This window comes from Erinaceus europaeus, chromosome 13, assembly GCF_950295315.1.
Source record: "Erinaceus europaeus chromosome 13, mEriEur2.1, whole genome shotgun sequence".
Lineage (NCBI taxonomy): Eukaryota > Metazoa > Chordata > Mammalia > Eulipotyphla > Erinaceidae > Erinaceus > Erinaceus europaeus.
The window spans coordinates 91,100,808-91,124,302 of record NC_080174.1 but is presented as its reverse complement, the minus strand read 5'-3'; the positions used below and the strand labels follow the sequence as shown (position 1 = coordinate 91,124,302).

Sequence of the window (23,495 nt, the reverse complement as noted above, 5' to 3'; positions counted from 1 at the left end):
GACAATCAGTGACTTGGAGCATTTTTTTTTTCATATGTTTGTTGGCCTTTTGGATCTCTTCTGTGGTGAATATTCTGTTCATATCCTCTCCCCATTTTTGGATGGGGTCATTTGTTTTTTTGTTGCTGAGTTTGGTGAGCTCTTTATATATTTTGGCTATTAGCCTCTTGTCTGATGTGTGGCATGTGAAGATCTTCTTGTAACTTAAAACTTAAAAGGGGAGTCGGGCTGTAGCGCAGCGGGTTAAGTGCAGGTGGCACAAAGCACAAGGACCGGCATAAGGATCCCGGTTCGAACCCCAGCTCCCCACCTGCAGGGGAGTCGCTTCACAGGCGGTGAAGCAGGTCTGCAGGTGTCTATCTTTCTCTCCTCCTCTCTGTCTTCCCCTCCTCTCTCCATTTCTCTCTGTCCTATCCAACAATGACAACAACAATAATAACTACAACAATAAAAAAGGGCAATAAAAGGGAATAAATAAATAAAATAAAAATATTTTTAAAAAATTTAAAAAAAAACTTAAAAGGGGGTTTGGGCTGTTAATGCATAAAGGATTTTATGCAGGGCGCTGTGAACAGGTTTAAACAATACAAGGTTTATTAGGTCAGTACAAAGGTGTGGGATATATATTTTAGATATGCAAAATAAGCCATTATCATCAGGGGTTAAGAATATGTTAGTTCCATAAAAATCTATGAATAGTTATCAGAAGTTCATTCTCATGAGATGAACAATTATCAGCCAAGGTAGAGGTTACTCATGGCTGTAGCGGAGTCTGAAGAGTTTACTGGCTAGCTGAGTCACACGTGTTCAGTTCCTAGGAGAAGCAGCCATGGCGGACACCCGCCAAGATGCCTCTGCCAAGATGCCTCTAACCAGGAGAAGAAGCAGCCGCCAAAGAGCCCAGACTTCCAGCTGCCCGTCTTTTTAAGTCTATTTAGTCTGCCCACAATGCTTTGTATACCAGCACAGTCTGGATCCACCCACAGTCCACCATTCACCTGCGCAGATCACTGCACACTCTGTCACCAAGACTGACATCGGGACTTCATCCATGGTCGCCTGTATACTGCATCACCACATCTTCTCCTGTTCTGTGGGAGGTCTCTTTGTTTGGGTGTTGGTTTCTTTTAATGTGCAGAAGCTTTTTATATATATATAATTTATTTCTTTATTGGGGAATTAATGTTTTACATTCAACAGTAAATACAATAGTTTGTACATGCATAACATTCCCCAGATTCCCATTTAACAATACAACCCCTACTATGTCATTCATCATCGTTCATGGACCTGTATTCTCCCCACCCACCCACCCATCCCAGAGTCTTTTACTTTGGTGCAATACGCCAATTCCATTTCAGGTTCTACTTGTGTTTTGTGCAGAAGCTTTTTAATTTGATGCAGTCCCAGGGTTTTTTTTTATTCAATCTTCCTTGTAATTGGATTAGTATCATTGAAGATGCCTTTAAAATTTAGATGGAAAGGAGTTCTGCTACTATTTTCCTCTAAGTATCTGATAGTTTCTGGTCTAACATCCAAGTCCTTGATACACTTGGAATTTACTTTTGTGAAATAGAGTGGCTCAACTTCATTCTTCTGCACATTTCAACCCAATTTCCCCAACACCATTTGTTGAAGAAACTCTCTTTTCCTCATTTAATAGTCTGGGTACCTTTGTCAAAGATTAGATGTTCATAGGTGTGGGGGCTTATTTCTGGGCTCTTAGTTCTATTTCACTGGTCAGTGTGTCTATTCATGTTCCAGTATCAAGCAGTTTTGATGGCAATGGCCCTATAATACAATTTGAGATCTGGGTGTGTGATGCCTCCAGTTCTGTTTCTGTCTAAGAAGCCACTTCCTTGCCTCCATCATCACTAAATGACAAGACAGTTTCAACATCATTTTTAAGAAACATTCATTTTATTTGATGGAACAGAGGGAAATTGACCTTCATTAAGAGCCAGTCTTTTGCCCTTTTCCAGCTTTTATAGTCCCTTCTTTGTCTGACAACTTGGATTTTTCTCCCAGCTTAAAGCACTGAGTGTATTTGTTGCATCCAAATTGGCCGATAGGATCTGGTCTTAAGTTGAGGAGGAAATAGACCTTGGATGTTAGTGGTGTCTAAGTTATCCTTGAGTTTTACTTGTTTGGTGAGTCTATTATTAGTCCTTTAGTTGATATATATATATATCCAGTCAGTACATCTTTTGGCCATTGTATACAAAGTTTCTTTTAAAGATTATCAATGAGTGGTCCGGGAGGTGGTATAGTGGATAAAGCATTGAACTCTCAAGCATGAGGTCCTGAGTTCAGTCCCTGGCAGCACACAGAGTGATATTGGTTCTTTCTCTTTCTCCTCTTATCTTCTACATGAATAAATAAATCTTCAAAACAAAACAAAACAAAATATTATCAAGGAGTAACAGTGATGCTTATATTGTCAAAAGACATTAGGAGATACCCCTTACTTTCTTTTGTGCAGTTAGTTGAGTAGTTAGAGTGTTTGAAGGAAGTGAAATGGGGTAGGAGAGGAAGGCATATAGGTCTAAGTAATAAATATTTGAGTACACAATTTATAGTGCCTTCTTCAGGCCACAATTTAATTTTTTATAATTGTCATTAGGGTAATTGCTGGGGCTTGGTGCCTGCATTATGAATTTACTGCTCCCAGTGACCATTTTTTCATTTTATTTTTCTCTCTATTTTACTTGATAGGACAGAGAGAAATTGATAGGCACTTGTAGACCTGCTTCACTGCTTCTGAAGCATCCCCCTTGGAGGTGGAGACTGGGGGCTTGAACCCTGACTAGACCCCACTAAAATCTGAGGTGTATTTCCTCCTTACCTTGAGACCAGACCCTACTGACCAATTTGGAGGCAGGGATTAGGTGCTTAAACCTGGGTCTTTGCACATAGTAATGTGCAACCAGGGACACTGGTTGAAAGTGTCCATCCAAAAAAATTAAAATTTAGAGACAGATTGAGAAAGGAAGGAAGGAAGGAAGGAAGGAAGGAAGGAAAGAAAGAAAGAAAGAAAGAAAGAAAGAAAGAAAGAAAGAAAGAAAGAAAGAAAGAAGGAAGAAATTCTGTGGAGGGGTGGGCAGTGGAACACCAGGTTCTGTGCACACTTTACCAAGCACAAAGACCTGAGCTCAAGCCCCCACTCTCTATCTGCAGAGAAGCTTCACAAGCAGTAACTCAGGTCTATATATCCCTCCTCACTTAACTTTTTTTTTGTTCTATCTAATAAAAACAGAAAGAAAGGAGAAAGAAAAAAAAAAAAAAAGACTGTTGGGAGTGGTGGGTTTGTAGGGCTGGCACCAAGCCCCAGCAATAAGCCTGGTAACAAAGCAGGGGAGGGGAGATGTAGCAAGTGCTCATAAAACACTTGTAGAATAAATGAATGGAGACTGACCAGATGAGCCAGATTGCATCACCTCAAAGACAAAATAGGACTGTGTCCAGAAGCCACTGCAGCATACAGGGAGCCTGAACTGAGTAGAACCCAGAGTTGCAGGCCTGAATCAGGGAAAGTTCAAATCACAGCCATCCCACATATGTGGTGCCAGTTGGTCTCTTTTTTTGCTTCAAAGCGCCCATCTGTAGAATGTTCACAGACTAAATGCTTCAGCCTGGGCTAGCTCAGGAGTGTTCTGTGGTAACAGTGAATGATCACATTATTCACCTCATCTGTAGACATGAAACAGGAATGATGCCTTCCCCTGGGGTGATAACACAAATCTAGAATCCTTTCAGTCCCTGATTTTATTAGTGATTTAATAATGATTAACAAGATTGTAGGATAAGAGGGGTACAATTTTATATAATTCCCTTCATCAGAGTTCTGTGTCCCATCCCCTCCATTGGAAGTTTCCCTATTCTTCATGCCTCTGGGAGTATGGACCCAAATTCTTTATGGGGAGTAGAAGGTGGGAGTTCTGGCTTCTGTAATTGCTTCTCCATGGGGCATGGGTGTTGGCAGGTGGATCCACACTCCCAGACTGTTTCTGTTTTTCCCTAGTGGGACAGGGGTCTGGGGAGGGGAGCTCACAGGGCATGTTGGTGAGGTTGTCTGCCCAGGGAAGGCAGATAGTGTCATGGAAGCATCTGCAACTTGGTGGCTGAAAAAGCAGTAAGATATAAAGCAGGGGGAATTGGGTGGTAGCGCAGTGGGTTAAGACAAGTAGCGCAAAGTGCAAGGACCAATGTAAGGATCCCAGTTCGAGCCCACGGCTCCCCACCTGTGGGGGGGGGGGTCACTTCACAGGTAGTAAAGCAGGTCTCCCCCCCCCCGTCTTCCCCTTCTCTCTCCATTTCTTTCTGTCCTATCCAATGACAACAACATCAATAACAACAACAATAATAACTACAACAACAATAAAAAACAAGGGCAACAAAAAGGGAAAATAAATAAATAAAAGATATAAAGCAGGACAAACTGTTTGATAAACAGGAACCCAAAGTAGGGACAGAAGAAATGGAACTAATGGTAGCACTGATTTTGTGGTAACTGTTTGACTGGTTCTTTTGCATGGTGGATTTTGCTTGTGAAGAATCAGCTGCTCCCTTGAGAATACTATACCTGGACTCCATCACCATGGAGACAGTCAACAGTAGGGAATCTGAGATCTTATCACCTCTTGCTGGAGGCTGAGTGGACTCTGGCAGCCTTTTTATTCTGTGACTCGGGCAGGATGTTATCTAGTACCCACCTAGGAGGGTAACTGGGAAGGAAAAAAAAAGAAAAGAAAAAAAGACATCCCAAACTCAGTAACTTTATAACTGCTGTGTCAAGTCAAAGAAACTTGGAGTAAACTCTCACCATGCAGTTTCTGACGGCTGTGGAGCCACAGCCCATTTCCACACCAAGCTGGAAGACTGAGACCAAATATTCTACCAGAGTGCTTACTGGAAACTGGGTTGAAGAGAGGAGGAAGGTGAGGAAGTGGAGGAGGGGGACAGTGGGCTCACCCAGAGAACTGGCAGGGAGAGGCAGAGGTGAGGGTGTCACAGCTTTCAAGTGAAGGGTCCCACATGGAGCATCTTAAGCTATGGCACCAGTGCTCTTCAGAGAGTTGAAATCTAAGCAGAGATCAAGGTCTCCACTGTGACTTGGAAACAATTCCAGTGTTGCCTGTACACTTGCACCTTGCTGGGTTATTCTCCATGGGAGGTTTCTAAGCATCTGGTGGCCTGTGTCCAATTCCCCTGCACCTTGATTTGAAGCATGACAGGGAGCAGGGGGTGGCACACCTGGTTCACAGCACAGGTTACAGTGCACAAGGACCCAGGTTCCAGCCCCCGGCTTGTACTTGCAAGGGGGGAAGCTTCACAAGTGTTGCAGCAATGTTGCAGGTGTCTCTCTGTCTCTCCAATCCCACTCAATTGCTCTCTGAATCCAATAAATGATAAAAAACAAAAAGAAATTTTTTTGAAAGGTCTGCTCACCCTGGCCTGGTTCTTCTCAGCATGTGAAATTTGCTGAGGTGCTGAGCTAGGCCTGATCACCAGTCTGGACTCTTGGTACCCTCCCCAGCCCCTGTGTGTTAAATGCCATCAGGAAAGTCCTCATGTGAATGAACCAGCTTGAAACTGAGCATCTTCAGTTGTGTCAGGCAAAACTGACCCACTTGGACATTGGCAGACACGTGCTGTGGTTCTCATGTCTTCTGAGGAAATGGACAAGGAAAAGAGAGCAAGATAGAGTTGGCAGCTTTGCTTTAAGTGTCAGGACCTTGGTGGTAACTCCTGAGAACCATAAAAAGCTATTTTTTAAAAATATATTTTATTTATTTATTTATTTATTTTATTTTTTTTTGCTGATGCATGTGGAACTGGGGTTTGAAACAAGAGCCTCAGGTAATGCCATGTTTTACCGGTTAAGCCATTTCCTCAGACACATGTAGTTGCTTCTTAATTAACATTTTTACTGAGTTAACATAAGTTTATAATATATGTTTCAGGTGTACCATATTATAGTTTGATACCTAGGCAATTAGTCTTGAAGTTTTCCATTAAATGGCTTAAACATTATTCACTATTTTACATATAAACAAAAAAGCACTTCCTCTAAAGTGTTTCATTCACATGAGAAGTACCTTACTTTTTTTGCTACATATTTTTTTTTAATTTTTTTAATTTTTTTTTTTATTTAAGAAAGGATTAATTAACAAAACCATAGGGTAGGAGGGGTACAACGCCACACAATTCCCACCCCCTCCCCCGATAGCTTTCCCATTCTCTATCCCTCTGGGAGCATGGACCCAGGGTCATTGAGGGTTGCAGAAGGTAGAAGGTCTGGCTTCTGTAATTGCTTCCTCGCTGAACATGGGCGTTGACTGGTCAGTCCATACTCCCAGTCTGCCTCTCTCTTTCCCTGGTAGGATGGGTCTCTGGGGAAGCTGAGCTCCAGGACACATTGGTGGTGTCTTCAATCCAGGGAAGTCTGGCCGGCATCCTGATGACACCTGGAACCTGGTGACTGAAAAGAGAGTTAACATACAAAGCCAAACAAATTGTTGAGCAATCATGGACCCAAAGCTTGGAAAAGTGGAGAGGAAGTATTAGGGAGGTACTCACTGCAAACTCTAGTATACTTCTGCTTTCTTACTTTGGTGCCATACTCCAAACTCAGTCAATTTCTGCTTTGCGTTTCTACTTCTTTTTTTTTTTACATGCATAACATTCCCCAGATTCCCATTTAGCAATACAACCCCCACTATTTCATTCATCATTTTTCATGGACCTGTATTCTCCCCACCCACCCCAGAGTTTTTTACTTTGGTGTAATACTCCAATTCCATTTCAGGTTCGACTTGTGTTTTCTTTTCTAATCTTGTTTTTCAACTTCGGCCTGAGAGTGAGATCATCCCATATCCATCCTTATGTTCCTGACTTATTTCACTCAACATGAATTTTTCAAGGTCCATCCAAGATCAGCTGAAAACGGTGAAGTCACCATTTTTTACAGCTGAGTAGTATTCCATTGTGTATATAGACCACAACTTGCTCAGCCACTCATCTGTTGTTGGACACCTGGGTTGCTTCCAGGTTTTGGCTATTACAAATTGTGCTGCCAAGAACATATGTGTACACAGATCTTTTTGGATGGATGTGTTGGGTTCCTTAGGATATATCCCCAGGAGGGGAATTGCAGGGTCATAGGGTAGGTCCATTTCTAGCCTTCTGAGAGTTCTCCAGACTGTTCTCCACAGAGGTTGGACCCATTGACATTCCCACCAGCAGTGCAGGAGGGTTCCTTTGACCCCACACCCTCTCCAGCATTTGCTGCTGTTACCTTTTCTGATGTGTGACATTCTCAAAGGAGTGAAGTGATATCTCATTGTTGTCTTGATTTGCATTTCTCTGACAATCAGAGACTTGGAGCATTTTTTCATGTGTTTCTCGGCCTTTTGGATCTCTTCTGTGGTGAATATTCTGTCCAATTCCTCCCCCCATTTTTGGATGGGGTTATTTGTTGTCTTGTTGTTGAGTCTGGTAAGCTCTTTATATATGTTGGTTATTAAACTCTTATCTGATGTATGGCATGTAAAGATCTTCTCCCATTCTGTGAGGGGTCTCTTGATTTGGGTAGTGGTTTCTTTTGCTGTGAAGAAGCTTTTTAATTTGATGTAGTCCCATAGGTTTATACTTGCCTTAGTCTTCCTTGTAATTGGATTCGTTTCATTGAAAATGTCTTTAAAATTTATGCGGAAAAGAGTTCTTCCAATATTTTCCTCTAAGTATCTGATAGTTTCTGGTCTAACATCCAAGTCCTTGATCCACTTGGAATTTACTTTTGTATTTGGTGAAATACAGTGATTCAGCTTCATTCTTCTGCATGTTTCAACCCATTGTTTCCAACACCATTTGTTGAAGAGACTCTGCTTTCCCCATGTAATAGTCTGGGCCCCTTTGTCAAAGATTAGATGTCCATAGGTGTGGGGCCTCATTTCTGGGCTCTCAATTCTATTCCACTGATCAGTGTGTCTGTTCATGTTCCAGTACCAAGCAGTTTTGATGACAATGGCCCTATAATATAGTTTGAGATCTGGCAGTGTGATGCCTCCGGTTCTGTTCTTTTTTCTCAAGATTGTTTTGGCAATTCTAGGTCTTTTCTGGTTCCAGATAAACATTTGTAGCATTTGTTCTATTCTCCTAAAAAATGTGCTTGGGATCTTGATGGGGATAGCATTAAATTTGTAGATGGCTCTGGGTAATATATTCATTTTGATGATGTTAATTCTTCCAACCCATGAGCATGGAATATCTTTCCACTTCTTTGTGTCTTTTTCAATTTCTTTGAGTAGTGACTCATAATTTTCAGTATACAAGTCTTTCACTTCTTTGGTTAGGTTTATTCCTAGATATTTTATTGTTTTTGTTGCTATAGAAAAAGGAACTGATTTCTGGATTTCAATTTCTTCTAACTTAGTGTTTGCATAGAGGAATGCCACTGACTTTTGAATGTTAATTTTATAGCCTGACACATTACTGTATTGCCTGATGATTTCCAAAAGCTTCTTGCTAGATTCCTTAGGTTTTTCCATGTATACTATCATGTCATCTGCAAATAAGGAGAGCTTGACTTCTTCTCTTCCAATCTGTATTCCTTTAATTCCTTGCTCCTGCCTGATTGCTATGGCAAGAACTTCCAACACTATGTTGAATAGTAATGGTGATAGTGGGCAGCCCTGTCTAGTACCTGATCTGAGGGGAAATGCTTCCAGTTTTTCACCATTGAGTATGATGTTGGCTGTAGGTTTGCTATATATAGACTCCACTATCTTCAGGAATTTTCCATCTATTCCTATTTTTTGTAGTGTTTTGATCATAAAGGGATGTTGTATTTTGTCAAAGGCTTTCTCTGCATCTATTGATATGACCATGTGGTTTTTGGTCTTGCTTTTGTTGATGTGGTGGATCACATTGATTGATTTACGTATATTAAACCAACCTTGCATGCCTGGGATAAACCCCACTTGGTCATGATGAACAATCTTTTTGATATACTGCTGTATCCGGTTGGCTAGAATTTTGTTCAATATTTTCGCATCTATGTTCATCAGAGATATTGGTCTGTAATTTTCTTTTTTGGTTGTGTCCCTGTCTGCTTTTGGTATCAGGGTGATGTTGGCTTCATAGAAGCTGGCAGGGAGTATTCCAGTGTCTTCAATCTTCTGGAAGACTTTTAAAAGTAGAGGTATTAGTTCTTCTTTGAAAGTTTTGTAGAATTCATTTGTAAAACCATCTGGTCCAGGACTTTTATTTTTGGGAAGATTTTTGATAACTGTTTCAATTTCATTAGCTGTGATGGGCCTGTTCATGTTATCCACTTCCTCTTTACTTAGTTTTGGAAGTTGGTAGGTATCTAGGAAATCATTCATTTCTTCCAGGTTCTCTAACTTGGTGGCATATAGTTGTTCATAGAAGCCTCGCATGATATGTTGAATTTCTGCAGTGTCTGTTGTGATATCTCCTCTTTCATTTACTATGTGATTTATTTGGGTCTTCTCCCTTTTTTGTTTTGTGAGTCTGGCTAAAGGTTTGTCGATTTTGTTTACTCTTTCGAAGAACCAACATTTACTTTCATTGATCTTTTGTATGGTTTTCCTATTCTCAATGTTATTTATTTCTGCCCTAACTTTAGTAATTTCTGTCCTTCTGGTTGCTTTAGGCTTCCTTTGTTGTTCTTCTTCTAGGTCTTTAAGATGTGCAATCAGGCTGTTTATTTGTGCCTTTTCTTGTTTCCTAATGTGTGCTTGTATAGCTATGAACTTCCCTCTTAGGACTGCTTTAGCTGTGTCCCAAATATTTTGATAGCTTGTGTCTTCATTTTCATTGAACTTTCAAAACATTTTGATTTCTTCCTTGATTTCCTCTTTGACCCAGAAGTTGTTAACAAGTGTACTGTTGAGCTTCCACATTTTGGCACTGTTACTAATCTTTTGTTGATTGTTAAGTGTTAGTTTAATTCCACTGTGGTCTGAGAAGATGTTTGGGATGATTTCAGTGCTCTTGAATAGGCTGATGCTGTCTTTGTGGCCTAACATATGGTCTATCCTTGAGAATGATCCATGTGGATTTGAGTAAAATGTGTATTCCAGTTTCTTGGGATGAATGACTCTGAAAATGTCCAATAGTTCTAGTTTATGTATCTCTTCATTTAGCTCCCTTATGTCGTTACTGATTTTCTTCCTGGATGATCTGTCAAGTTGAGATAGTGGGGTGTTGAAGTCCCCTACTATGATTGTGTTACTGTTAATATATTGCTGTAGCTCTTTCAGTAGAAGTTTGATGTATTTATATGGCTTCTCATTGGGTGCATAGATATTAATAATTGTTAAGTCCTCTTGATTGACTGATCCTCTGAGCATTAAGTAGTGTCCATTCCTATCTTTTTTAATCTTATCTATTTTCAAGTCTATCATGTTAGATATGAGAATATCTGTTCCTGCCCTTTTTTGTGGGCCATTGGCTTGAATGATAGTTTTCCATCCTTTCACTTTAAGTCTGTGTTTGTCTTGTTGAGTTAGGTGAGTTTCCTGTAGACAACATATTGTTAGGTTGTGTTTTCTGATCCATCTTCCTACTCTGTGTCTTTTAATAGGTGAATTCAGGCCATTCACATTTATTGATATCAAAGATTGAAGATATTTTAACGCCATTCTTGTAGAGTTTTAGAGTGTTTTGATATATGTTCTATTTGTGGTGGTCTGGTTGTTTATAGGAAACCTTTCAGAACTTCTTTCAAGGCAGGCTTGGTGATGGTTGATTCCTTAAACTGTTGCTTGTCTGAGAAGGTTTTGATGCTTCCATCTAGTCTGAATGACAATCTAGCAGGATATAGTATTCTTGGCTGAAAGCCTTTCTCATTGAGCACTCGATAGATATCTTGCCATTCTCTTCTGGCCTGTAGTGTTTGTATGGAGAAGTCTGCTGCTAATCTTATGGGTTTTCCTTTGTAGGTGACTCTTTGTTTTTCTCTTGCAGCCTTGAGGATCCTTTCTTTATCCTTATTCCTTTCCAATCTAAGTATGACATGTCTTGGTGTCTTTAGGTCTGGGTTAATTCTGTTTGGGACCCTCTGGGCTTCTTGAATCTTTATGTCTTTGGTGTTGTCTAGACTAGAGAAATTTTCAGCTATTATGGCCTGGAGAACGCTTTCTTCCTCCCCTTCTCTTTCTTCCTCTGGTAAGCCAATAATGCGTATATTGTTTCTTTTGAAGTCATCCCATAGGACTCTGTTGTTGTTTTCAGCATCTCTTAATCTCTTTTTGAGATCTCTTACTTCTTTTTTAGTTGTCTCTAATTCATCCTCAGTCTTGCTAATTCTGTCTTCAGCCTCATTGATTCTATTCTCTCTGCCCTCTACTGCTTTCTGGAGTTCATCTATTTTGTTGCCCTGCTCTGATACTGTTTTAGCTTGTTCAGCTAGTTGCCTTCTTAGCTCAGCAATTTCAGCTTTCAGCTCTCTAATAACCATGAGATTATTAGAATTTTCTTCCATATTCTCATTTGTTGTTCCTGCAGTTCTGATTACAATTTTTTCAAATTCTTTACTCACTCCTGTTATTATTTCCTTAGCTAATGTTTGGATGTTGAACTCGTTGTTTCGTGCTTCGCCCTCTGGAGGACTTTTAGCTGGACTCTTGTCCTGGTTCGAGTCTCCATTATTTTTTCTTGTTGTTTTAACCATTTTATATAAGTTAACAGTTTTTTCAATCCCTGAGTTGGAGTTCAGTGGTGTAAAAGCCTTTTTTTTTTCCCCTGTAGGCTATGGTAGCCTGAGGGCTTTTAAACTATCAATAGGCTTCTTGGCTTAATCAATGACTCCTGACCAAGAGATAAAGCAGGGTGTGGCAGAGATAATCCAGTGGTTATGCAAAGAGACTTTCACAGCCCTTCAGCTATGCCACCGAGGTATAGGTCTTCTCCTGAGTTTCTGGTTAGATCTCTGTGCCCTGGTGTCCCTCCCTGTTGCTGCTCCAGATTCTGAGGGTAGTAGCAATGGAGACTCAGAGTTGCACTTGGTGAGTCTCTGGGGAGTCCTTTCCTCCCTTCAGCTGTCCCCTTGTTGGTGGAGCAGACTGGAGGTGGTGTCTCCACTGACAAACTGTCGAACTGTTAGCAGTCACTTAATCTCTCCTTAGGCCCCTCTCTCCTCTCTGTCACCAGCCACGCGTGTTTGTACTCACGGGTGATTTACTGGGTTTCTGTGGTCATTCTAGTCCTTTCTTGTTTAGGTCCGGGTGGTCTCCTTTGGTATTCCTAGTTGATCCGGGAGAGGAGAGGAGAGGAGAGAAAGCGATTTGCCTATTTATTTTTTTTAATTTTATTTTATATTTATTTTCCTGTTTGTTGCCCTTGTTGTTTTTCATTGTTGTTGTAGTTATTGTTATTGTTGTTATTGATGTCATCATTGTTAGATAGGACAGAGAAATGGAGAGAGGAGGGGGAGACAGAGAAGAGGAGAGAAAGATAGACACCTGCAGACCTGCTCACAGCCTGTGAGTCGACTCCCCTGTAGATGGGGATCCAGGGGCTCAAACCAGGATCCTTATGCTGAAAAATATATTTTATTTACTTATTTATTTGAGACAGAAAAATCGAGAGGGAAGGGGACCATAGAGAGGGAGAGAGACACCTGCAGCACTGCTTCACCACCTGTGAAGCTTTCTCACTGCAGGTGCGAGCTGGGGGCTGGAACCTGGGTCCTTGTGCACTGTAACCTGTGATTTCAACCAGGTGTGCCAACACCCAGCCCCTGAAAAGGCTGGTTTTATAGAGAATGTGATCACATGAAAACTCTGAGCAGATCACTATGAACTCTGATTCCACTTGACCTTGTTTGGGAAGAGGTGTGTGTACAGGAGATTCTAAGAGAAAATCCTGATGGGGCAAAGCATTCAGGCTGCTGTGGTGAGGAGTCATGCAGGGATATTATTGTGTGTTCTCTCACCCATAAGAGATTGCATTAAAACAGCTGTAGTTGAAGTCATGTTAGAAAGATGGCAGTAGGGTTTAGGAAGATGCCATAATGATTTGTGAACTAGATTCTTATTCTTGAGACCCTGAAGTCCCAGGTTAAATTCCTAGCACCACCATATGCTAGAGCTGAGCAGACCACCAATAAAAAAAAGAAGAACATAGGAAGAAAGGGAAGACAGAAAGTAAAAGATAGTAGAATCAAGGAGCTCCAGTTCTTCGTTTTTTCCATAGAAATTTAAGAAAACAATCATAGTTGAGGCAAAATAGCTTTACAGATACTGTGTAAAGCAGTTCACAAGAGTCCATTGAATACCCATTTTTAGAAAAAGTCAGATTCCAACTGGTACTAAAGTACATTGTGCTTTTCTCTTGTCCTTTCCCCATTCCCTCCCCAACAAAGCATGATGCCGCTGGGAAGCAGTGACCCAGATTGCAGTTCCCTCATTTGAAGCCCAGGGGAGTGAGGCACAACAGGGGAGGGGGAGACAGAGAGGGAGAGAGACACCTGCAGCCCTGCTTCAACACTCACAAAGCTTTCTCCCTGCAGGTGGGGACTAAAGTCTTGAACCCAGGTCCTTGCGCACTATAATATGTGCTCTCAACCAGGTTCACCACCACCCAGCCCCTCTCATGCTATTTTCTTCTCCCCTCTCAACTTATTTGTCTTATCAAATAAAAATACAGGCAGGGGAAAAAAGGAAAATGAAAAAAATGGCTACCAGGAGTAGGGATTAATCATGTAGGTACCAAGCCTCAGAAATGACTCTGGTGGAAAGGAAGGGAGGCATGGAGGGAGGGAATAAGGAAGGATGGAAGGATTAAAGGATGAAGGAAAAGAAGAAAGGAAAAATAAAGAAAGAAGAAAAGGAAGGAAGGGAGAAAGATAAGGAAGGAGGAGGACAGAGGAAGAAAGGACAAAAAAGAGAAAGAAAGGGGGAAGGAGAAAGGAAGGAAGGAAGGAAAGAAAAAAGGAAGAAGGAGAAGGAAGAAAGGATGAAAAAAAGAGAGAGAAATGTTGGGTTTCCAAATGTGTAGATAACACCTAGACAGGAGGCATGTTTTGTTGTCTGACTTACTTCACTTTGTAGACTGTTTAAAATATTTACTGTAGCTTCTGCTCCCACAGACAGTGTATAAAATCTCTCCACCAGGACCCAGGCTTCAAGTAGTTCTCTCTGAGAGCATTCTGAGGGCTGTTGTTTGTTTGCTAGTTTCTAGTGATTAAATAATAATGAACAAGGTTGTAAAATCACAGGGGTACAATTCCATAGAGTTCCCACCACCAGAGTTCACTGTACCCTACCCTCCATTGGAAGCTTTCCTATTTTTTTTATCCCTCAGGTAGTATAGAATAAATTATTGTTTTTTTTCTTTTCATTTTTTTATTGGACAGAGACAGAGAGAAATTGAGAGGGGAGGGGCCTGATTCACCACCTGTGGAGCTTTCCCTCTTCAGGTGGGGACCAGGGGCTTGAACCTGGGTCCTTTTGGACAGTAATGTGTGTGCTTACAAGGTGTGCTACCACCTGGTCCCTGGACCAAATACTTTATGTGTTGCAGAAGGTAGGAGTTCTGGCTTCTGTAATTGCTTCTCTGCTAGACATGGGTGTTGGCAGGTGGATCCACACCCCCAGCCTGTTTCTAACTTTCCCTAGTGGGACAGGGCTCTGGGGAGGTGGGGTTTCATGACACATTGATGAGGTTGTCTGCCCAGGGAAGTCAGGATGGCGTCATGGTAGCACCTGTAACTTGGTGCTAAAGGTGATAAGATATAAAGCAGGACAAAAGGATTAATAAACAAGAACCCAAAGGTAGGAGTAGAGCAGATGAAATTAGGACACAGAGGTCACACTGGCTCCTGTGCTAAATATGAATAGACATGGGTCGATCAATGGGATTTACGGTTAATGGTATCTATATATTTTCCTCATATTTGGGAGCTACTTTTTGCCCTAATCCAACTTTCTATTCCTATTCTCAACTTTGACACCATTTTCCCAGATAGTATTTTAAGTCCACCTGCATATTAGCTACTGGGCTCGTGCAAAAATTACTAAAGTCATGGGCCTCTAGGAACCTGAAATAGACTTCTAGCGTCTTCCCACCCAAAGACCCCCAAGTTTCATCTAAGGGATGTTCCTCAGTTCAAGTTCCTTCTAGGCTTGAGTGTTGTGTCTGATTCTTTATTTTATTTTATTTTATTTTATTTTATTTTATTGCCTCCAGGGTTATTGCTGGGCCTCGGTGCCTGCATTACAAATCCACTGCTCCTGGAGACCATTTTTTCCCTTTTGTTGCTCTTCCTTGTTGTTTATTGGTGTTGTTGTTACTATTATTATTGTTGTTGTTGGATAGGATAGAGAGAAATGGAGATAGGAGGGGAAGACAGAGAGGGAGAAAGAAAGACAGACACCTGCAGACCTGCTTCACTGCCTGTGGAGAGACTCCCCTGCAGGTGGAGAGCCAGAGTCTAAAACTAGGATCCTTATGCTGGTCTTAGCACCTTGCCACACGCGCTTAACCCACTGCACTACCGCCCAACCCCTGTGTCTGATTCTCTAATAAACTCACCTAAATTCTTAGCTTGTCTGTTTTTCAGTGAACAGCTGGGTCATTTGCTTTTTTGTTTGGTTGTTTGTTTGTTTTTTCCCCCAGTTCACCAAAATCACTGATGAAATACCACAGTGCACTTACAGAAAAGACTATGTGCCCTTCCCAGGCCACAGACCTGACCAGATCTCCAGGTGGTACGGGAAGAGGAGAGTGGAGGTAAGAGGAGGCACAGCCTCCCACACCAGGGATTTGAGCCCTCTCCAAAGCTCCGGAATCTCCCTTAGGGCTTAGACCCCTCCTGAGGTCTGGGTCCTTATCCTTAGAAGCTTCCTGGTGAGCTCCCAGGGACTGTAGACAGCATCACCTTCATTTCCCTTCAAGCAAGTACAATCTTTCTAATCTCAGATTGTTCACTTTGTTTTTAATTTTTTTTAATTATCTCTATTTATTTATTGGATAGAGGCAGCCAGAAATTGAGAGGGAAGGGAGAGAGCCAGAGAGTCACCTATAGCCAGGTTTCACCACCCACAGAGCTTTCTTCCTACAGGTGGGGACCAGGGACTTGAACCTGGGTCCTTGCGAATTTTAACATGTGTGCTCAACCAGGTATGCCACCAGCCATCCCCAAACTGGTCACTTTATAACATTTCACATTCCAGTGGTTTCCCGGCTCCCCCTCTACTCTCTTCCTTCCCAACTTCTCAGTTGATACAGACTAAATAGTGATTCATTGAGGCACCATGCCAGGTAGACCAAAAATAAATGGTGTTATTAGGATGAATGATATTTTGCATCATCTAAGCCCAGGCTTTTTGTTCTTCTGTATGGAAATACAGGGAAAGGGCCAGGTGGTGGTGCACCTGGTTAAACACACATGCCATCAAGTGCAAGGTACTGGGTCAAGTTCCTGGCCCCCATCCCTGGAGCATAACTTTCATCGGTAGTGAAGCAGGGCTCCAGGTGTGTCTCTGTCTCTCTTTCTCCCTCTCTATCCCCCTCTCCACTGAATTTCTATTTTATAAAATAACAATAATAAAATGATTATTTTAAAAAGAAGATCTAATTCTTAATCTCCATATCTCCCCACAAGCCAACCAGTTTGAAGCCAGGGACCACCACCACCTCTTTCACCCAGCACACACTCACCAGGCCTTGATCCTCTGTCCCCAACCACGTCAGGGCCAGGTAGTGCTCACCAAAGACCCCAGCCGACCTCAGGTCCTGCTGACACAAACATTTGCTCTTTTCAAGCTCTCAGAAGGGCCACCTGGTTCTTTTCGGTCCTTTCCTTGGAAGGCACAGTGAGAGTCACACTGTCTTTCCTCCTCCCCTCTGGCATGTGTGCTATGACGTCCTCCTTCGAGCCACCACCTTGGGGGCTGAGACTTACAACCTCTTCTTTCATTTTTCTGCTTGCTGTGGGACTTCACTGCTTCAGGACAACTTTTCCTAAGAGAAACATAAATATCCATTTCACTGAAAAATAAACTAATATCATATAGTAATGTTATATATAATAAAAGGAAATTAAAAAGCTTTCATTATTTTAAATTATATTTTTGTTATTTGATAGAGACAAAGAGAAATTGAGAAGGGAGGGGTAGGTAAAGAGATAGAGTAATGAGAACCCAGAATAAAGCCCCCACACCTATGGGCATCTAATCTTTGACAGAGGTGCCCAGACTATTAAATAGGGAAAGATGAGTCTCTTCAACAAATGGTGTTAGAAAAAATGGGTTGAAACATGCAGAAGAATGACATTGAACCACTATATTTCACCAAAAACAAAAGTAAATTCCAAGTGGATTAAGGACTTGGATGTTAGACCACAAACTATCAGATACTTAGAGGAAAATATTGGCAGAACTCTTTTCTGCATACATTTTAATGACATCTTCAGTGAAACGAATCCAACTACAAAGAAGACTAAGGCAAGTATAAGCCTATGGGACTACATCAAATTAAAAAGCTTCTGCACAGCAAAAGAAACCACTACCCAAACAAAGAGACCTCTCACAGATCATAAAGAGCTTGCCAAACTCATCAGTGAGAGACAGAGAGGTACCTGCAGACCTGCTTCACCACTTGTGAAGCTTTCCGTCTGCATGTGGGGACCAGGGGCTGGATCCGGGGTCCTTGAGAACTGTAATGTCAGCACTAATCCAGGTGTGCTACCACCTGGCCCCAGAAGATCTAATTCTTTTATAAAAAAAAAAAAAATTAAGGGTTCAGGCGGTAGTACAATGGGTTAAGTGTACATGGCTCGAAGCCAAAGGACCGGGGTAAGGATTCCGGATCAAGCCTCCAGCTCCCCACTTGCAGAGGGGTCACTTCACAGGCAGTGAAGCAGGTCTGCAGGTGTCTGACTTTCTCTCCCACTCTCTGTCTTCCTTTCCTCTCTCCATTTGTCTCTGTCCTATCCAACAACAATGACATCAATCTGCCTCTCCCCATAGAAATTGGCCTGGCTACAGGACAGACTCAGACTCAGTGTCTCACTTGCCATGGAAATCAGTCGCCACCCAGATGGGTGGGAAGCCAGAGGGTGTGACTTCAAGCTGGCCTGGGGGCCCTGCTGCTTCCCAGTCAGCTGAGTGCCCTGATGGTTGCCTGTACGTGTCCCCATCACTCAGTCTGGAGGTAAACTCACTTGGCCCCATGTGGAGGCTGCTCATTCCAGGAGCCAACTGCAACTAGGCTGGCAGATGTCCTGGAGAGAAAGCTGGGCTATGGAATAGAACTGAGAGCCCAGAGCTATGTGCTCACAGATAGGGACAGTTCATCTATGCTAACAGAGTTAAAAGCATCAAATGGAGAAATTAAAGTCCTATAATAAGTGCTACTGAGGGTGAGGGAGATAGCAGACTGGTTATGCAAACAGACTGTCATGCCCGAGGCTCCAAAATCCCAGGTTCAACCCCCTACACCACCATAAGCCAGAGATGAGTGGTGCTCTGGTGTTTCTCTGTGTGCGTAGATCTCTCTCTCTCTCTCTCTGCATATCTCTCAAAAATAAATTAAATAAAATTATTAAGAAAAATCAAATAAATCTGAAGGTTTTAAAAATAAATGAATAAATGTTGTGGAAAAACAGAAGTCACATGCCAAAGAATAAAATCAGATGCATTCAAGAAAATAGCTCATCTGGTAGAGTAGAGGATTTACGTGTTTGAGTCTCTAATCTTAGATGCCACTTGTACTGCAGGGATTCTCCCTCATGTAAAATGAACTTCCTGAAAATGGATCACAGACAGGAATGTTTAAACTAAAACACTGTAAGCTCTATTGAAAGCAACATAGGCAAATCACTCCATGGTAACAGATTCAGAGATGTATTTAGAGACTCCTGCAGTCAGAGAAAGAAAAGCAAAAATAAACAAATGACATTATATCAATCTAAAACATATTCCATACAGTGGAAGTGGTGATCATGAGTTAAAAAGGCATGCCTTTAAGAGGACCACGCAGTGATGAGCTGGGTAGAGTGTGCATGTTACCCAGGTTCCAGTTCCCAGTTCCCAACATGTAGGAAGTTTGATGAGCAGTGAAGCTGTGCTCCAAGTGACTTCCTCTCTCTCTCTCTCTCTCCTCTCCATTCTTCTCAATTTCTCTGTGTCTCTATCCAAAAATGTAAAAAAAATAAACTAAAAAGTCTTCCAGAAGCAGTGAATTCAAACTAGAGCAAGAACTAATTCTCAGCAATAATACTAATGACAAAATCAAAACAACTATACAATAAAACCTTATCCAACTGAGAGAAACTACTCACATAGCACACATCTGATAAAGAATAATCTTTAATCATAAAAAAGAAAATTAACAAAACACAGGAAAAAAGCGATCCTGTCAAAAAGAATGAGACGAACTAAACGGAAACATAGGTAGACAGCTTGTGAGCAAAAGCTACCATTTCTGTAAAAACGAGAGAGAGAGAGAGAGAACCGTGACTGGGTGGGACAGAATTGTCTCTACCTGGTGACTCTTAAGACTGGTAGTCATATGGGTCACCAATAATGCGGGGAGGCCAGCCTATCCTTCCCTCCCCCAGACCTCCATCACAGGCAGCTTCTGGCTCCAACGTGGAGCCATGAATGCCCTTGTCCCCTGCTAATGTGCCCACTTGCCTGTCCCTGCAGGGACTCCCGTACCAGCACCTGATCACCCACCACCAGGAGCCCTCCCACCGCTACCTGATCAGCTCCTACGACGACCATTACAGTCGGCATGGCTATAACCCCGGGCTGCCTGCGCGCCGTTCCTGGAGCAGACAGAAGTCGGAGTGGCTTCCAGAGAAGTCTGACTTTCCCCTGCTGGGTATTTTTATTATTTTATTATCGGGATATCACTGGGGCTCTGTCCCTGCACAATGAACCCACTGCTCCCAGCCACTATTTTTTCTTTGCTTTCTTTCTCGTTTTCTTTCTTTTCTTTTTTATTTCATAGAACAGAGAGAAACTAAGGGGAGTGAAGGGGTAGATAGCATAACGGTTATGCAAAGAGACTCTCATGCTTGAGGCTCCAAAGTCCCAGGTTCAATCCCCCATGCCAACATAAGCCAGAGCTGAGCAGTGCTCTGGTAAGAGATAAGTTAATAAGGGGAGTTGGGCGGTAGTGCAGTGGGTTACGTGCAGGTGATGCAAAGCACAAGGACCGACATAAGGATGCCAGTTCGAGCCCCCGGCTCTCCACCTGCAGGGGAGTCGCTTCAGAGGCGGTGAAGCAGGTCTGCAGGTGTCTATCTTTCTCTCCCCCTCTCAATCTTCCCCTCCTCTCTCCATTTCTCTCTGTCCTATCCAACAACAACGATAACAATAATAATCACAACAAAAAGGGCAACAAAAGGGAATAAATAAATAAATATTTTTTTAAAAGAAATAAGTTAATAAATAAATAAAAATTAAGATAAAATAAAAGAGAGAGAGAGACCAAAGGGAGAGAAGAGGAAGAGAGAAAGAGAGAAATCTGTAGCACGACTCCATTGCTCTATGAAGCTTTCCCCTTGCAGATGGGGACTGGGAGCTTGAACCCTGGTCCTTCTGAATGTACTCTGCTGAGTGCATCGCTGCCCACCAGCCCTCTGGATGTTTATTCTTCAGGGCTTCCCCTGTGTGGGGCTGCAGTCAGGGGCTGAGATAGATGCAGCAGGCTCAGGTGAGGGATTCTGATTCCAGAGAATATCAGAAGGAGCTGACAGGGAAGGCCCTACTTCTGCCCAGGGCTGCCACCTGCTCTCTCCCCCATGACACTAGGGTGACCTTGGCCATGCAGCCTGGCCCCCATGCCCCAAAAAGCTCATCTCCCATGACCCCAAGATCTGAGCACACCCATGCTGTGCACTGTGCAAGGGGACCTCATTCACGTCACATACAGTGTCTGATTCTTTCTCAGGTGTCACACCTTAGTCTAGCTTAGCAGTGACAAAGGCCTCAGGGTGAGAGTCTGTGGAACTGGTGGAGGGGTCATGCCACAGTAGCAGGGGATTTGCAGACCTGTCTGGTCTGCTCCCCCAACTCAGAAGGTAACTTGCAGTGGCTGATGGCCAATTGGTAAACTTGAGTCCTGCTCTTCAAACACAACTACCACCCAGTAACAAACCCCATGGCTTGAATTCAGACTGAAATCTTACAGTAAGAGCTGGAAGTCTGCCCATGAGCTCAGTGGTCTTGTGTATTCTGCTGCCCCCTTCCCTGAACCCTCTCTTCCAGTCCTCCCCTATGTGAAAAAAAAAGTCACAGGTGGTGGGATTGGTGTTCCTCTCACTCTGCAGTAACTGGATAAGACTCTCTTCTGCGGATGCATTTTATAGACTGTCCTCTGCTGCATTGCAGGATAGGCAGCTCCCCAAGGATAAATGGCATCTTCTCATCCAGGCCCCAGGGATGAGCTCCATCTAGCAGTTCCTGGCAGGTCTGCAGGAGCGGGCTGTGCCCAGAAGCTGTCCAGGCTGGCTTAGTCTCTTCCATGCAGCTCTGCTAGCCTAGGCCCCTGACCTGAGAGGCTGTGAAACCTTTGGGGCTCCTGCCACCCTCCTGGCCTATTCCTCTAATCACAGGCCCTGCTCTGCATTACAGCTCCCCCGACGAACTATGGACTCTGGGAGAAGCTGAAGGGCAGATGGCTGGCACTTCAAGCTGCCCCAAGGGAGAGCATCTACACCTCGTCCTACCTCAGACCTCCGCCATGTGCCATGTCGCGGCGGGAGCATGCCATCCCGGTCCCTCCCCGTCGCCTGCACCCTGCCCCCCACTTCTGAGGACTGTCACCCACAGGCAATGCAGACCCAGTCAACCGGGACCACTAGTTGGTTCTATGTGACCTACCAGCCAACAGGCAGGTCCAAAAAATAAATAGCCAGTTTGTCTACTGACCAAACCCCACAGACACAGAATCATAACATGAATCTGAAGGATCACCCTTCCCTTTCACAGCCCCAGGTACCTTTCCTGTCTGTCCCACAACTGAAGCTCTTTGATACAGTAATACAAAGACTGGCATGAGTTGGCTGTGGTTTAATGGAATGGGAAGGTTTATGACATCTTGATTATTTAGGGACAGCAAAATGGGCAAAGGGGCAAAGGTCAGCTAGTCATGATGTCAGGGGCCATGAGTCCATAGGATGAGTTCCCAGCCTTCAGTTACATGTGTTCAGGTCCCAGAAGAAGTAGCATGGCCATCAGGGAGAAGGAGAGCTCACAGAAGCAGCTAGTGCAGCTGAGTTTGCAGGAATAGAGAGAGTGTTTCCAGCAGACACACACTAAGTCACTTCCCACACACACACCCTTGTGGGTTTGCGTGAGTCTTACTATACGCCCAGTCTGATGTCAGCCCAATGGGGATTCTGTCCCAAAGTCCAGTATCCACACCTTGAGCTGTTCCCACCTCTTTGACACTTGGAGCATTGTGTGTGCAGTAGATGGCCCAGGAATATGCCATCAGAATCTGGGAGATATTCAGGTCCACTACCTACTTCCACACAAGGACAGTTGAAGCCCAGAAAGGGCTTGGGACTTCTTCAAGTTCTCCTAAATTGGTCCACACACCTCAGGATTATTTTTTTATGTACAATCATCTTTATTTATTGGATAGAGGCAACCAGAAATTGAGAGGGTGGGAAAAGAGAGACGAAGAGAGAGAGAGAGAGAGAGACCTGCAGCACAGCTTCACCACTCATGAAGCTTCCCTCCTGCAGGTGGGCATTGGGGGTTCAAACCCTGGTCCTTGTGCACTGTAGTGTGTGCATTCAAGCAGGTGCTCCACCACCCAGCCCCCACATGCTTCAGGATTATCTTGTCCAATGAGGTGAACATGTCCCTCCATAAGACCAACCTTGAAGCTCTAGGATACAGTGTGTGTGTGTGTGTGTGTGTGTGTGTGTGTGTGTGTGTGTGTGTGTGTGTGTCTGTGTCAAGGAAGGATACACAGACCTCTCCACCTATGACTAATAAATCTTTGGAGGAACTTGTGGATGGGAGCTCTTCTGGTGAGTGGCTGTGGAATGAGAGGGGATCCCAGGCAGACGACCAGGACACTATCTGGGGCAGGAACTTGGCTCTGTCCTTGCACAGGACTGAAGCCCTCTTCCCCGGAGGAACCTCAACTATCTGGAGAGGATCCCACCTCTGGTCAAGAAGGACGTTTCTCTCTTCCATCTCTCTGCCAGAAGTTGATAGCAACAGTTTTTTTGTTCTTAATTTATTGGGAGGATTAATTATTTGCAGTCTGGATATATTGCACCAAAGTAAAAGAATCTAGGGGTGGTGGGAGTGTTCAGGCCCTGGAATATGGTGGAAGAGGAGAAAGTAGAAGAGGTTGAATTGTTCTGTGGAAAACTGAGAAATGGGAGAGAAAAAGAAAGAGGGAAAGGGACAGAGAGATACCTGCACTCCTGCTTCACCATTCCTGAAGCTTTCCCCCTGTAGGTGGGAAGCAGGGCCTGAACTCAGGTCTCTGTG

The 23,495-nt window shown here is 43.2% G+C and overlaps 1 protein-coding gene across 1 annotated transcript; it reads left to right on the top strand.

Moving 5' to 3' along the window:
* Positions 1-4,616: 4,616 nt before the first annotated feature.
* Positions 4,617-22,029, top strand: CFAP107 (cilia and flagella associated protein 107). The gene is made up of 4 exons (XM_007538560.3): positions 4,617-4,937; positions 15,646-15,759; positions 19,680-19,857; positions 21,615-22,029. Exons 1-4 carry the CDS (start codon positions 4,824-4,826, stop codon positions 21,794-21,796), a joined length of 588 nt encoding a protein of 195 aa, XP_007538622.1. The 5' UTR covers positions 4,617-4,823; the 3' UTR covers positions 21,797-22,029.
* The last annotated feature ends 1,466 nt before the right edge of the window (positions 22,030-23,495 follow it).